Here is a 14,861-nt window from a genome sequence, read left to right on the forward strand (position 1 = left end):
TAATTTTCTAGGGTGGTAATCAATGAAGATAATAGAATATTGGACACTACCAAGGCTCTCTATTTATGACTTTTCATTTATGATTCTTTATTCATGGTCTTTCATTCATGACTCTTCATTTATGTCTCTCTATTTATAACTCTTCATTCATAACTATCCATGAGATATCATTCTTCATTCATAACTCTTCATGAGATATGACTCTTTATGAAGTGCATCATCAATTAAGGGGGAATCCTAATATTTCTAACTTTTGATTCAATTAAGATTTCTTTGTAATTCACACTCAACAGAATAGAAATTTTTTTGCCAAACATGTAAACACTACATTTGAGACTAAATAATTGTAGTTACAAGTTGTGAATGTGTAACCAATATAGTCAAAAACTAGTGAAATATTTTTGTATTTTCCTCTCACACAACATTATGACATAATTTGTTAACACGAGAATTTAAATCATTTAGTGATCCTTAAGATATTGTCTAAAAATCTCATGCATGCAGTCAGCTTTTATATGCAACAATTATGTGTTTCAACTTTCAACTTCTAGAGTAGAAAGGATCTCTCTGCAGCAAGAAGGGGTATCCAATGCCTCTTCTCTTGGAAGGAAATACAACAAACAAAACACTCACAAGGAAACCAACCACAAGAGGAAGAGTGTTGGTCACCTTTCTAGGCAATGTTGGGTAGTAACACTTGACAACATCTTGATGCAACCCTGCAAAAGCAAGAAAAGAGACCAAAGACAATGATGCATAGAAAACATCACACCATCTTAGTCTATAATCTGATGGCACACGTGGCTTCTTCTTGCCTCCATTGAAAGTCCATATCCCTGTGAACGTTGCCACACCATAGTACAACCTCCCTGTGGCACTTCTGAAGCTATCAGTCAAAGTGAAGAAAACACATGACACTGCCAAGAGGGTTAAGAAAGTTGCCATCAACCAACGGTTCAAAGTGGTGCATTCTCCATCGTTTGTGAGAAGAGGTGCAAAGATGCTGAATGCAAGGATTGTGGCTGTTGGCAATAGAACATTGAGCCTTGCAGTGCCACTTAGTATTGCATTGATGACATAGAAATAGTAGGATTCGTCAATGTCATGGTCGTCAAGATCATAGTAATCATCATTCTCATTCTGTTGTTGTTGTTGTTCATCACAGTGGAGAATCAGTTCTTGACTCGTTGTGTTGCTCATTTGTCTCCAACCAAAAACAAGGTTTATTTGGAAGAGTAAGTTTTGTGATGGTCTTGGAGTTGGTTCACGTGGAATTATAAGTACTGTTTTAATTCTACATTTGTATAATATTTATTGGTTTTGGTTCCTTCCTTTGTAATGAAAATTCTTGGAGGAATATGTTTTTCCTTCTAAAGCAATGTTTGTGTCAGTTTGCTTTCAAGTTGGGAAATCTTTATGCTTTGCCATGGTTCCACTTTCCAGATGAAACCCTCTGTCCAACAAGCTTTGTAGCATCATGCAACATTGTCCTTTACAAGTATTAGAACTCTGTTTTTTAGATTAAATATATTTTTAATACCTGAATTTTTGTCAATTTTTACTTTTAAATTTTGAACAAATTTTATTTAGTTTTAGCTCTTGAATCTTTTTAAATAACAAAATTTTGATGTTAGGATCAAAATGTTAACCAAAGAAAAAATTTAATAACTAAATAAAAAATCGATAAAAATTCAGTGACTAAAAAATTAATAAAAACAATTTAAAAGCTAACAATAAAAATGGAATAAAGAAATAGACTTAAAACAAAATAAATAAAATAAAATAAAATAAAAGTTTATATGATCCAACTCTTTTATTTCAGTTCCTTTTTTCAGTTATACCTTTCTTTACACCTGTTGAAAAACCTTCATTTTTGCTTTCTCTTTTGTTAGGAAAAATGACTATTTCACATTACTTTATATTTATATATATATACATGTGTGTTGAGGGGTATGTGTATATTTTCTTTATACTTAAAAATGTTAGATCGTAACACATGAAGAGGAGAAAGAATATCAGACTTCTTGAATATATGTATAACGAAAACGATGCAAAATCAATCAGAATTCTTCTATTAATTCTCTGACATGGGCAATTTTGAATGGAAATGGTACTTGTGCAGGACTGTGTTTAGAACTTTTACATTGTGCCACACTTCGTTCTACAAACTGGAGTAATGCCACAAGTACTATTATATATTTACTATTATATAAAGCATTGGTATTTTCGGTTAAATATATATATTTACTCTTATATAAAACAATTAATGATCTAACCCAAGACATACAATCTTCTATAAATTTATTTCCCGCCAAGCTATTTTTACTCTGATGATACATGTTATTTTTATCTTCTTTTTAGTCTATGTTTATTATTTCTAAAAAATTAATAAAGGATATTTTAATCAATTAATTGGATTTTATAAAATAATATAGATGCTTGTTAAATAATTATAGTTTTTTTAGTTTATTAAAGAAAGCATGAAAAAATATAATATTATTTATGAGTTATTTTGAAATTTTATGTATTTTAATTGTATTTTATGATGGAGAGAATAATGTTTTAATTATAAGGGAAAGAGGTTTTAAAAAAGGGTTTCAATGAAGCAAGTCAATTTTTATGCTTTTATGAACTCATGTTCTCTCTTAATTTTCTCTCTAACTCGAGCTTCTTGGAGAGAATGTAGAGGTTGTCGGAGTGCATCTCAAAAATCTTTGTCCTTCACCCAACGTCTATCAAGGAGGATCATCGAGATGATGATGATATTGACATTAAAGCCCAAGCCTTTGCATGTTAATGACTAAAGCACTAATAAGATGATGTGACATCGAGGTTCATAGTTTAGGGCTTGTTATTTTGTTTACTTGGTTCATTTCATCTTATTTATTAACAATGTTAGTCCTTAGATTCATATATGGTTTTGGGCAGACATTATGGTCTAGCGATTATTTTGGTGACATTTATGTTTTGAATTTATTCCATTTTGAGCCAAATTGTGAACCCTTTATACTTAGAAGTATTTTATGAACTATTATTTATTTCAAATAAAGTTGTACTCAGGCCAGGTTCTTAGTTTCATTAGTATTTATGAGTATGCAGAGCAGAGGGTGTTACATTTAGTAGTATTTGATGAGTCTAGTTAACTCAAACCAGAAGTGTGTGTTATGTGCCATGACTAGTGATTTCATGCTTACTTTGAGTGTGTTATGTGTTTGTTGTGTTCCTTGTGCACTTTGTTTGTTTGTTAGTGTAACAACCTAGACACACTAGAATAAGAGAGATTCTAGATATTTGGACAGATGAGAAACTATACAGTTGAAGATGACTTAAAGGAATTAATTAGTACTACTTATACCAACAAGATGCATTTACTTTTTGATAGTTCATCACTTAAGAACTCTATAATTAATTGTGCTTAACTTGGAACAATTTAGGGACAGACGACCTTTTGGAAAGTTTTCCAGAAAGTATGTGAGTAAGGATAAAGCACACTGAAAAGTCGTGTGTTAGCTTGTGGGGATAGTTGATGGTCCTAAAGGCAGTTAGGCATCTCCTTAGTTTGTTGTTGTTTGTTTGTTACTCGTTACTTACTTCTTGCTTATGGGAAAAGTGGTGGTCAACGCTTAGAAGTTGATCCAAGGAGAACCTTTGCGCTTCATGTTTTAAATTCAAAATTCAAAAAATTAAACCAAATTATTACAAGAATTGCATAAATGTGTTTAAAGGAAATAAACTAAAATTTCTAGTGTAGAAAAGATAAAAAAAACATATTCCTAATAACCTTGATGTCACTGGTATAAAAAATTTCCCTTCCATCAATTAAACTCCTCCAAAATGAAATTTTTTTGCAAACACATAGAAACAAATACAAGAAAAATAAGGGACTTCTCACTCCGGCTACCAGTGTAAGATAAGGTTAGGTAGCCATACAAAATTGATATACTTAAACAAAGTATTCATATAGCTTAGTAATCCCCCCATACACACATATCAAAACAATAATTCACAATTCATATTTCACGTCGTCAGAATATAAACCGCACACACACACATATACACATATTAGAACAGTAATTAAAGCACTACTTCACAATTCATATTTCACAACGTCACAATATAAACCATATTATAATTCAAATGAAAACATGTTATGATTATGCAAAGACTAGACTTTCCTAACCATATGCTTATGGCACCAATAAAAACATTTTTATCCCTACCCAAAGGTTGAGTAGTCTAGGAATACATGCTAGATCAAGTCATTACAAGACTCTCACTAGAAGGATATACTAATAGGGTCTTGTCAGGATAGTTGAGTCACATAAGATCCACTTTATGCACATAATGAGTGAGACTGGGGTTTCCTAAGCCAAACTATCCTCGAGGATTAATCCTTGAGCTTTTATGCAAAAGGGCCTTCCATAGCAATGTATTCCGCATCGTATCTATCATAAAACACTTATGCACATGATGAATGAAATTTAAGACTCTATGCACATTCAAAACACATTCACTTATCAATTCATAATTATCAATACTTCTCATTTTTCACCACTTATCATAATCACATATCTCCAACCTGTTGGAGAGAAAGATACACACTAGATGGGGTTGAATAGTGTATATCAAAAACTCGTACTTTTTGTAGTGAGAGGGGGAAGAGTACAAACAGACGAAGTACTGGAGAGTAATTAGACAAAGTAATGAAATAGATGAAATGGAACAACTATTTTTATACTGCTTCGTCTTCAACCTAAAGACTACGTCCAGTTCTTAATCCAACCAAATTGAGTTCCACTATCTTATACAAGACACAAGTATTCTTTACAAGCCACTTTTGGCTAAAATCCAAGTATTCTTTCAACAAGCCTCTCTAAGCTTAAACCCAAGTATTCTTTAGCACAAGCCTCTCCAAGCTCAACCTTTACAAATAAGTTTGATAAGAGTTATAAGTATAGTTTTATCTCTTCTAGACGTGATGCTATCAAAATACAACACAAAAAGAACTACAAAGAGCTAGATACAAGATTTGCTATGAAGATCTTCTTTATAGAATATCATCTTTGTATTTCTCATTGTCTGAATTTTCTCTATGCAAGTTTATTCTCAATGCTTTGTTTTCTTTTTCTTCACACTTCCTCTTACTTCATAGTTTACATCATTACTCATCTTTCTTGTTCACGCCACTCTCTTTTTCTCTATCAGGGTTCCATTATATTTGCTTGAGGATTTTACCCTTATATAGTAACTTTTGGAAAGATGATCGTTGTGGCAAATTTCAAATTTTATTGAGTTGCTTCGTTTGTCTATTCTTCAGAGGGTACCATAGATGCATTTAATGCAAGCATTAAATGCTTATTAGAGATGTGTGTGTCCCTTATTTGATATTTGAAAACTATCTTGAGTGTGGTAGCATTAGCGTAGAGTAATTAGTGTAGAACAATCTTTTTTAGTGTCTTGTCTATGATATCCATGATTTTCTCTTTCTATCATGATACAATGATTTTATGATTTCTTTTTGAAAGCTTTTGTTCTCTTCGAGGATCTTTCCTTATTCGATCTGTTAAGGAATAAAGTATTAATGTTTTCTTAAGGATAATCTGACAGTGTAACGAAAAATAAATATAACATTAACACCAAATCATATGTTTCATCTAATGTGTTTCATCTTACAAATGAAATGTGTTACTACTTCATCTGTAATATTTTCTTTTGAAACACTTAAAGCAACGTTCTTGTTGTTTATAAAAGGCGTTTAGAAACACTCCAAGCCTTTTAGAGAGATTTTTGTGATCACAAAACTCAAATCATCTCAAGGGATTCCATATTATTCTCTTGATATTCTAAGTTTCTTTTTGATCTTACACAATCCTTATCACTTATCATAGTGTCAATATCATTTAATTACACAAGTCACACACACAAATGAAATTCAAATCCCAGCAAGATGCATCCAGAGGGCCTCTAGAGCTCTCATGCCCAAAATGATCAAGTTCACACCCAACGTGAATAAGGCCATGAGCACTCTAGAACTATCATGCCCAACATGAACCACCTTATTCCCAGTGTGATCGTCCCAGGGAGTAAATTTTGGCTTCCACACCTAACACAATATCAGTAAAACAGGTTTTGCATAATTTACAATTTTACACACACACACACATATATATATATATATATATATTCATATTCTACAACTTCTATGATTTTAATCCACCAAAGGGGTATCTAGGGTCTAATTAGCTTCATTTTCAAGCATACAACTATAAACATTCAAATAGTTCTCCAATTAAGGGTTTAGATACATCTTTAGGATTCCCCCAGGAACCTTCAAGTACTCATAGATTCGTGATCACATTATTATCATAGATTGCACACTTATCATATACATACATTATTCAATTCACTTCGTTCACATATGACATATTCACATAAGGATCGGGTTTAATCCCTCACTTACATGTATACATACATCCAGGGATTGAGGATCAATCCCACAACCTAACAATTATCCCACACCTTGGAACGAGGTTCTCACTCCCCCTTACCTTTATGGATGCTAAAATTAGAGTTCTAATCTTTGAGCTCCTCTTCGACCCTTCAAGTTCTCCTCCCTCATCAAATTACAAATTTCATGATCACATAAAAGGGAGGCAAACCTAAAGCAACTAACATTTTTAAATAAAACCCTAATTGTCACCTTTGTACACAACCCATTAGCAAAATTCCAAAATAATTATCCTCACTAATTCAAATTTTAAATAGATAATTAACTACTAATATCTTATCTTACCACTTAGAATATATTATCCCCAATTAATTAATTTGAAAATATTTATTAATAAATTTCAAAAAAGAATAGGATGTTACAGAATAAGGTTTTAAAAGTGAGGATTTTGGAAAAACAAGTAAGTTCTTATGCTTCTTTCAACTCACGCTCTCTCTTTTCTCTTTGATGCAAAAGCTTCTTGGGAAAAATGTAGAGGTTGTCAGAGCGCATCCCAAAGATCTTTGTCCTTTGCCTAATGTCTATCGAGGAGGATCATTAAGGTGATGATGATGTTGATGTTGAAGCTTAGGTCTTAGGGTGTTTATGAGTGAAACTCTAATATGATGTGATATTGGAGTTCATAGTTTAGGATTTGATATCTTGTTTACTTGGTATATTTCATAGTTTATGCGTATTGGACGGCCATTGTGGTCTACTAATTATTTTTGAGACATTTATATTTTTGAATTTAGTTTTATTTTGACCTTAATGTGAATCCTTTGTCCTTAAAGGCATTTTATGAACTATTGTTTATTTTGAATAAAGTTTTATTTTGACGAGATTCATTTATTTCATTAGTATTTATGAGTATGAGTATGTAGATTGAGGATGTCTACTATGACACCTATTCTACCCCATGCAAATAATATAAATAATCAAGGAAGAAATTTAGCAATTTAGGTAAAACGGTTTCATATGCAATCCACTTCTAGTCATCCAATCAAACAAAACAATTACAAGATGTAGAGTTTTCAGCAAGTAAAGGGTAAATTAATATGAAAGACAAAATCCTATCCTAATCCCATTGCCCCGATGTCACATTATCAAAGCAACCTATCGCTTCAACTCTCAGCACCTTGAGTGTCGATCTCATCACTTACTTCATTACCTAAAATACACCATAATGAAGACAGGTGGGAAAAATAGGCATTCATATGTACAACACAAGAAAGAATTCCACCCAAACATATAGACAACCCACATACATTTCATAGTAATAACCAATCACGATAATATTATCATTACATAAGTCCATCAACTAATGTCACCACAACCACATCACAATACATTTCACAGTAATAACCAATCACGATAATATTATCATTACTTAAGTCCATCAACTAATGTCACCACAACCACATAACAATACAACCCATGCATCGTGCTCATGCTCCCACCAATGCATATGCAATTCAACCTCCTAAGAAGCATCAACTCAGAATGTCACACAATGGGAGAACTTCATCAATATCCTTAGGCACCGCCACGCATCGCACATCGTTTACATCACTTATGACCAATGTTACACTATTAATCACCACTTATGGCCAGTGTATAAAATAACACATCCCACACCGTTTACATCACTTATGACCGGTGTCACACTGTTAAGCACCACTTACGGCTAGTGTATAAAGATGCATCCCCTGTTAATCACCACTTATGGTCAAGATAAATGTGTATGCAACATGCACCCATGTTCATGTCATGTCACCTCATCCATTCATCATTTCTAATGCATAATTAATAATAAGCCACATCCAACCACATATGTACATCAATTCAACCAGACACACACCATTCATAATTAATCATACAATAGTCATCTATGGACATCATACAACTCATCATCATCATCAACATACATCAATACATATAGCATATTCATAGACTGCGCCAAGCTTCACCAAGTTGTGCCCGACTTTAAGCCACAACAGAGAGCACACACACAATTTCACGCCTAGGGATATTATAATTTCACCTAGCGTTAAGAGCAAACAAAGAGCACCAAGTCTCTCTCACGCCCAGCGTTAGGGAGTCACGTCCAACGCTAAGGCCAAATAGAAACTCCCCAAGGTGGTCACGCCCAACATGAAACGTTCCACACCAACCCCTCCTGAGCTTCACATTCATTAGTATGAATGCAAGCTCGACGCCAAACACGTTTTCTAGAAAATGCAGTATGAATAGAACATCTAAAAAATTCATAATCAATCATACAGTCATCCTTTTACTAATCTAATAAGTCAAAAACACTTATTTTCAGACAAAGGCAAATAATATAAGGTTAATTCCTTGAATTTTAATACTAATTACAGGATCCCCATTTCTCAATAATCCTAACCTAGATAGACATTCCAATAATTATTCTTCAGATCATCAATTTTACCAAATAATATAGTAAACAAGTTCACAATTCAATATAGAACCTAATTAGATTGTCAATTTCAACTTCAAAAAAGAAATAGAAAAATCATTGGAATTTAGGGATTTTCCCCCACTACCTATTCTCTCTTGTAATCCCACATATGAATTACTCATTTCCTTCTCCTGTACATTATTGTGTCAATAGAAGAATTCGATGCAGCTTGAGGCAATTTCGAGCACTTTTTCCAAGAGCTCCTTTCTTCTCTTCCTTAATTATCTCTCCCAATCTTTCAGAATGAGAAATGAGGTAGATGAGTTAACTCTATCTAACCCCTCTCTTAAAAGCCCACTGAACTAGATCAACCCAACTCATTTCCCTTCTTCCATTAAATTAATTAAATAAATAAATATAATAAAATAATTTCCCACTTATAAAAATAAATAATACTTCTGACTATAATATAATAATATTAATAACATCATTATTTAAAAAAAAAATAAGATGTTACATCTACATACTAATAGGATAATTGAATTTTTTTCATATATTTTGAGACACATAAATAATTAGTATATTAAATTATAATTATTGATTAATTTAATTTTTAATTTTATAAAAAAAATAATTTCAGTGAATTACACGGCCGTTATATATCGTTTTAACATTGAAAAATTGGCTCCCTTAAAAAAAAAACATTGAAAAATTGACGGTTGCTTTTCTTTTTTTGAAATTGTAAAAAAGAATTGATATTTAGTAATTTTAGTAATTAAAATAATTTTATTTATGATTTTAAAGTTTAAATTGATTCAAAATTTCAACTTGACAAATTAATGGAAGGAATTATTCTTATCATTGATTTAATATTTATAATTATAAAAAAATCAAGTTTTATATATTAAACAATTAAGACAAATAATTATTTTGATGGAGAGTGGTTTTAGGAGATTTTTTTCAACCATAAAATTTTTAAAAATTCTTTTAACTTCTTATTTAATTTGATTTTTTTTATCATAATTATTTATAATTATATTTTAATATTTTTAAAATAAATTATAAATAAATAAAAATTAATTTTATACTACAATATAAATTATTTATCATAAATATAAAATATAATTTATATATTTAAAAACATATATTTATATAAATTTTAAATATATAATTTATATATTTTCCATATAAATTATATATACAAATACATAATTATATTATTTATTATATATTTTAATTATATATAATAAATATTTAATATGTAGATTATACATACTAAAATATTATTCTTTTGAAAAATAATAATAACTATAAAGAAGTAGAGAGTGTCACACACCTAAAAGTAGTATTTAAGTGGGATGAATCTAGAAAAAATTTAATGACAAAGAAACTCTTACGAAGTTCTATAAATAGCCAGCAAATGGTAGAGCTGTCCAAATGGACTCAACCTAGTGAACTAACCCGGCCCACCATGAATTTGAGCCGAGTTGGGTCAAAAAAAATTGAAAATTTTAGTACGGGCCGATTTTGAACCCGGCTCACCCGGGTTGAAGCCATGGTGAGCCGGGCTGACCCACCAACCCATAATATTAAAAAAAAAATAGTTATTGGGCCAATGGCCCATTAGGGTTTCAATTTGAACTTCACAAATCACTTCAAACCCTCTCACTCTCACACCCTCAGACTCTCACATGGTCACTGTACCGCACCACCAGCCACCATAGCTACCACCACACCACACCACACCATAAGCCACTGCACCGTATCGCATAGCTGCCACCGCACCCCACCGTGAGCCATCACGCGCACTGCAAGCCGTAAGCCACCGTCGCACCGCACCGCATAGCTGCCACCACGAGCCACTACGTGCAAATCAGACAGGTATATTCTGCAAGCACCACAAGCCACTGCGGATCCTTTTTCTTTTAAATTCGGTGAGCTAACCCGTTTAACCTACCAACCCGTGGTGGGTCGGGTCAGGTTCAATTTTTTTAAGCTCACTAATAAATGAGTCGAGTTAAGTTGACCTACCAAATAGTCAACCCGTGGTGGGTTAAGCCGGGCCAAATTACCCAATTTGACAGCTCTAGCAAATGATAAGTGGTCGTACATACAATTTCTTCGCGTCATTTTCTTTTGTAATTATTCACCTAGTTTTATTTTATTCAAAGAGAAACCGTTATGCCATCCAAATTAGTATCAGGAGCGAAGTGGTTTTTTCCACAAGTTTTAATCATATATACGTTTCTATTTATTATATTATATTTATTGTATAAAGGTGATATTTTAATTTGATGTATATATTTTTTTTAATAATTTTATTTTTAAATAATAAAAAATAATATTAAAAATTAATTAATCTTATAAATACAAGACTTGTATTTAATATTTTAAGCTTTAAAAATTAAATATAAAAATAATTAATCTAACAAATATTGATAATTTTTAAATATCTTTAATAAATAAAATATAGAGATACGAAATATTTTAATTTTTCCTAATGAAATAATAATTGTGCTTATTATTTAATCTACCAAAAAATATTACTACATTATATATAAAAAATTAGAACTCAATATTCTAAAATCTTATTATTTAATATATTAGAATATATTTCTATATTTTTAATTATATATGTTCTTGGTGTCAAAAAAAATTATATATGTTTCTATTAATTATATCATAATAATATCAAATATTTAAAAATTTATTATTTAATGCATTAAAATATATTAATTATTAAGGATAACATCCTTATATATGCATTTAAAATTTTTGCATTATTTATTTACTATTTTGATTAATTTTCCTTTTTTATATAAATTGTCATTTTCCATTAATTTTTTTTATAAATCACAAAATTAATAAATTCATCAGATAATTCATATGGGATTCTTCTTCTATTCATTAGGTGTGTGTTTGGTATCAATTTTTTAACACAATTTCTTCTTCTCCTTCCATATCTAAATGTCTAATTTATGTGAAAGTATTTATCGCTTTAAATTGGACATAAAAAATCACATTAAGATGTAAATGTAAACACACTCTCACTCTGAGTCAAGTGGGACACCATTGTTAGACCAAAATCCTACAACAGATTGGATATTCTGAATAAGTATTAGGGATATGGAGATATTTTCCCCTTCCGCCTATAAATACACCATCCTAGCAGCTATATAAAAGAAAACAAGACAATCATGTAGGTAAATACTCAATTTTATCCCTTATATTTTATCAATTTATTCCATTCCAATTTTGAACCTCACTTTTTATCCCACTTTATTTATCTATGTTTCATTAGGTCAGTTCTCAAGCTAGTAAAGTAAAAAAATATAAATAAAAATGCAATAAAAACAAAGAATGTGAATAAATTGTACATATACTCTTTAAGAGAACATCAATCTAATAAAAGTTATAAAATGAAAATTTTGAATTGCAAATAATATAATATTAAATACATGAGAAATAATAAATAGAAAGAAAAATATCTTCACTTATTATACTACTACGACACTCTGCAATGATGCACTGCAATGGCTACTCTTATCTGTTGCGTCACCCTACTCGTGTGAGCTATTCCTACCATTGCTGCAACAAAGTGACAAAAGAAAATAATTATTATACAATAAATGATGGGGTTCAAAATTATTATAAATTAGAAAAATTATGAGATCATGGAGGAGTTTTTCTTCATACTAGAAGTCCTTTAACCACATCCAACATCTTGAATATCTCTTCTCACTTGCTGGTCTCCAAAGTTCTAACTAATTCTCTCAAATAGTGGTGTGCAGTGTGTCTCAACATTACTTTTAGTTGTTATTAAATTTGTGTTTAAATCCAAATTTCGTTTTCTCTTTGCCTTCACATATCGTGCTTTTATAGGCGCAAATAATGGCTAAAACTCTATTTTGATCCTTTATAATCTTATTTTGTTTCAATTTAGTCCTTCATTAATTTTTTGTCTCAAATTGGTCTCAAATTAATTAATTAGTTTCAATTTAGTCCCAAATTAATTAATTAGTTTCAATGTGGGACTTCCGTCCAAATTATTTAAACGGAGTTAACTTTTGGCCACGTGGATGCCACATACGTGGCATCCACGTGGATGAGAAAATTCTTTTTAATACACCTGGACCTGGAATAGCCCATTCTGAAACCGGAATGGGCCGTTCTGGTTGCAAAATTAAAACACCACCAGTGAAGCAGAACGGGCCGTTCTGAAATCAGAATGGGCCGTTCTGAAATCAGAACGGGCCGTTCTGCTTTCAAAACGGGCCATTCTGAAATCAGAACGGGCCGTTCTGGTTTCAGAACGACCCGTTCCAGAACCATGAATAAAATATTCTTTACTTAATTGTGTTTTTGATATTATAATTATGCAATTTTGATCTCTAAGGTTTTAATTGAGTAATTTCAGTCCTTAAAAGATTATAATTGTGTAATTTTAGTCTCACAATTTTTAATTGAACAATTTTAATCTCTCAAATATCATAATTGTGGAATTTTAGTCTTTCTCATTAAAAATTTAATAATTTTAAAATTTTAATATATATATATATATAATGTTTTAAAACTATATAATTGTTTGTTTATTTAAATTAACGTAAATATTTTTTTTTAATGTATCAAATGATATATATTTACTACTACTAAATAAATAAAATTTATATATTATTAGTATTTTAATATTACTGATAAATTAATATCAAAAATATTTTTACCCTTTTTATAAATAAACTAATAATTTGATAAATATAACTTAATATATATTAATATACTTTTACAAAAATATAAATATATAAGATCAGATATATATTTCTAATTAATATACTTATATTTTTGTAAAAGTATATTAATATATAACAAGTTATATTTATCAAATTATTAGTTTATCTATAAATATATTAATAATATTATTGATATAATATCGAAAATTATAATATACGTTAATTTGAATAGATAAATAATTATTTAATTTTAAAACATTATATATATATATATATTAAAATTACTAATTTTTAATGGGAGAAACAAAAATCATACTATTATGATATTTGAGGGACTAAAATTGTTCAATTAAAAATTGAAGGACCAAAATCGCGCAATTGCAATTCTTTAAGGACTAAAATTATGCAATTAAAATCTTGGAGATCACAAAACTGCACAATTGTAACACTTGAGGGATAAAAAATGCAATTAAACCAATATTCTTAATTAATTTTATTAAAAAATATAATAATTAATAAGATAAAAGGAATATCACTTTATAATTTTTTGCAACTTATTTAAGATTAAAGGAATAAAATGATAAAAAATTAATAAGATAAACATAATAAAATAAAATATATAAAAAATATTAATATATTTATTTTATTGGATATAATAAAATATTAATATAAAAAATAAAATAAAACCGGAACGGCCCGTTCTGAAACTGGAACGGGCCGTTCTGGTGCATTTTGGGTGTGTTAATTTTGCACTTGGAACGGGCCGTTCCAGATGCAAAATTAACACACCAAAAGTGCACCCAGAACGGCCCATTCCAGTTTCAGAACGGGCCGTTCTGGGTCCAGGTGTTTTCAAAAAAATTCTCATCCACGTGGATGCCACGTATGCATCTACATGGCGTCCACGTGGCCAAAAGTTAACACCGTTAAAGCAATTTGGACGGAAAGTCCCACATTGAAACCAATTAATTAATTTAGGACTAAATTGAAACCAATTAATTAGTTTGGGACCAAATTGAGACCAAAAATTAATGAGGGACTAAATTGAAACAAAAAAAAATTATAAGGGACTAAAATAGGGTTTTAGCCAATAATAGATACACTTTGTTGGTTACATATGTTGATCTATTTATGTCTTTCCTTCTTCATGTATAGAGAATTTAAATTTGTTGCCTGTCTATTTCTTTTATTTGTCTGATTTACTTGCATGTCTATAAATCTCAAT

General features: G+C 30.3%; 1 protein-coding gene across 1 annotated transcript; it reads right to left on the bottom strand.

Moving 5' to 3' along the window:
- Positions 1 to 377: 377 nt before the first annotated feature.
- LOC109815032 (protein DMP7) lies at positions 378 to 1,260 on the bottom strand. The gene has a single exon (XM_020379612.3). It carries the CDS (start codon positions 1,198 to 1,200, stop codon positions 541 to 543), a length of 660 nt encoding a protein of 219 aa, XP_020235201.1. The 5' UTR covers positions 1,201 to 1,260; the 3' UTR covers positions 378 to 540.
- Between the last annotated feature and the right edge of the window lie 13,601 nt (positions 1,261 to 14,861).

The sequence above is a fragment of the Cajanus cajan genome, chromosome 1 (assembly GCF_000230855.2).
Source record: "Cajanus cajan strain Asha chromosome 1, NIPB_CcT2T_4, whole genome shotgun sequence".
NCBI lineage: Eukaryota > Viridiplantae > Streptophyta > Magnoliopsida > Fabales > Fabaceae > Cajanus > Cajanus cajan.

Coding starts and splice junctions, on each gene's coding strand:
- LOC109815032 (XM_020379612.3), bottom strand. CDS start 1,200: ATGAGCAACACAACGAGTCAAGAACTGATTCTCCACTGTGATGAACAA.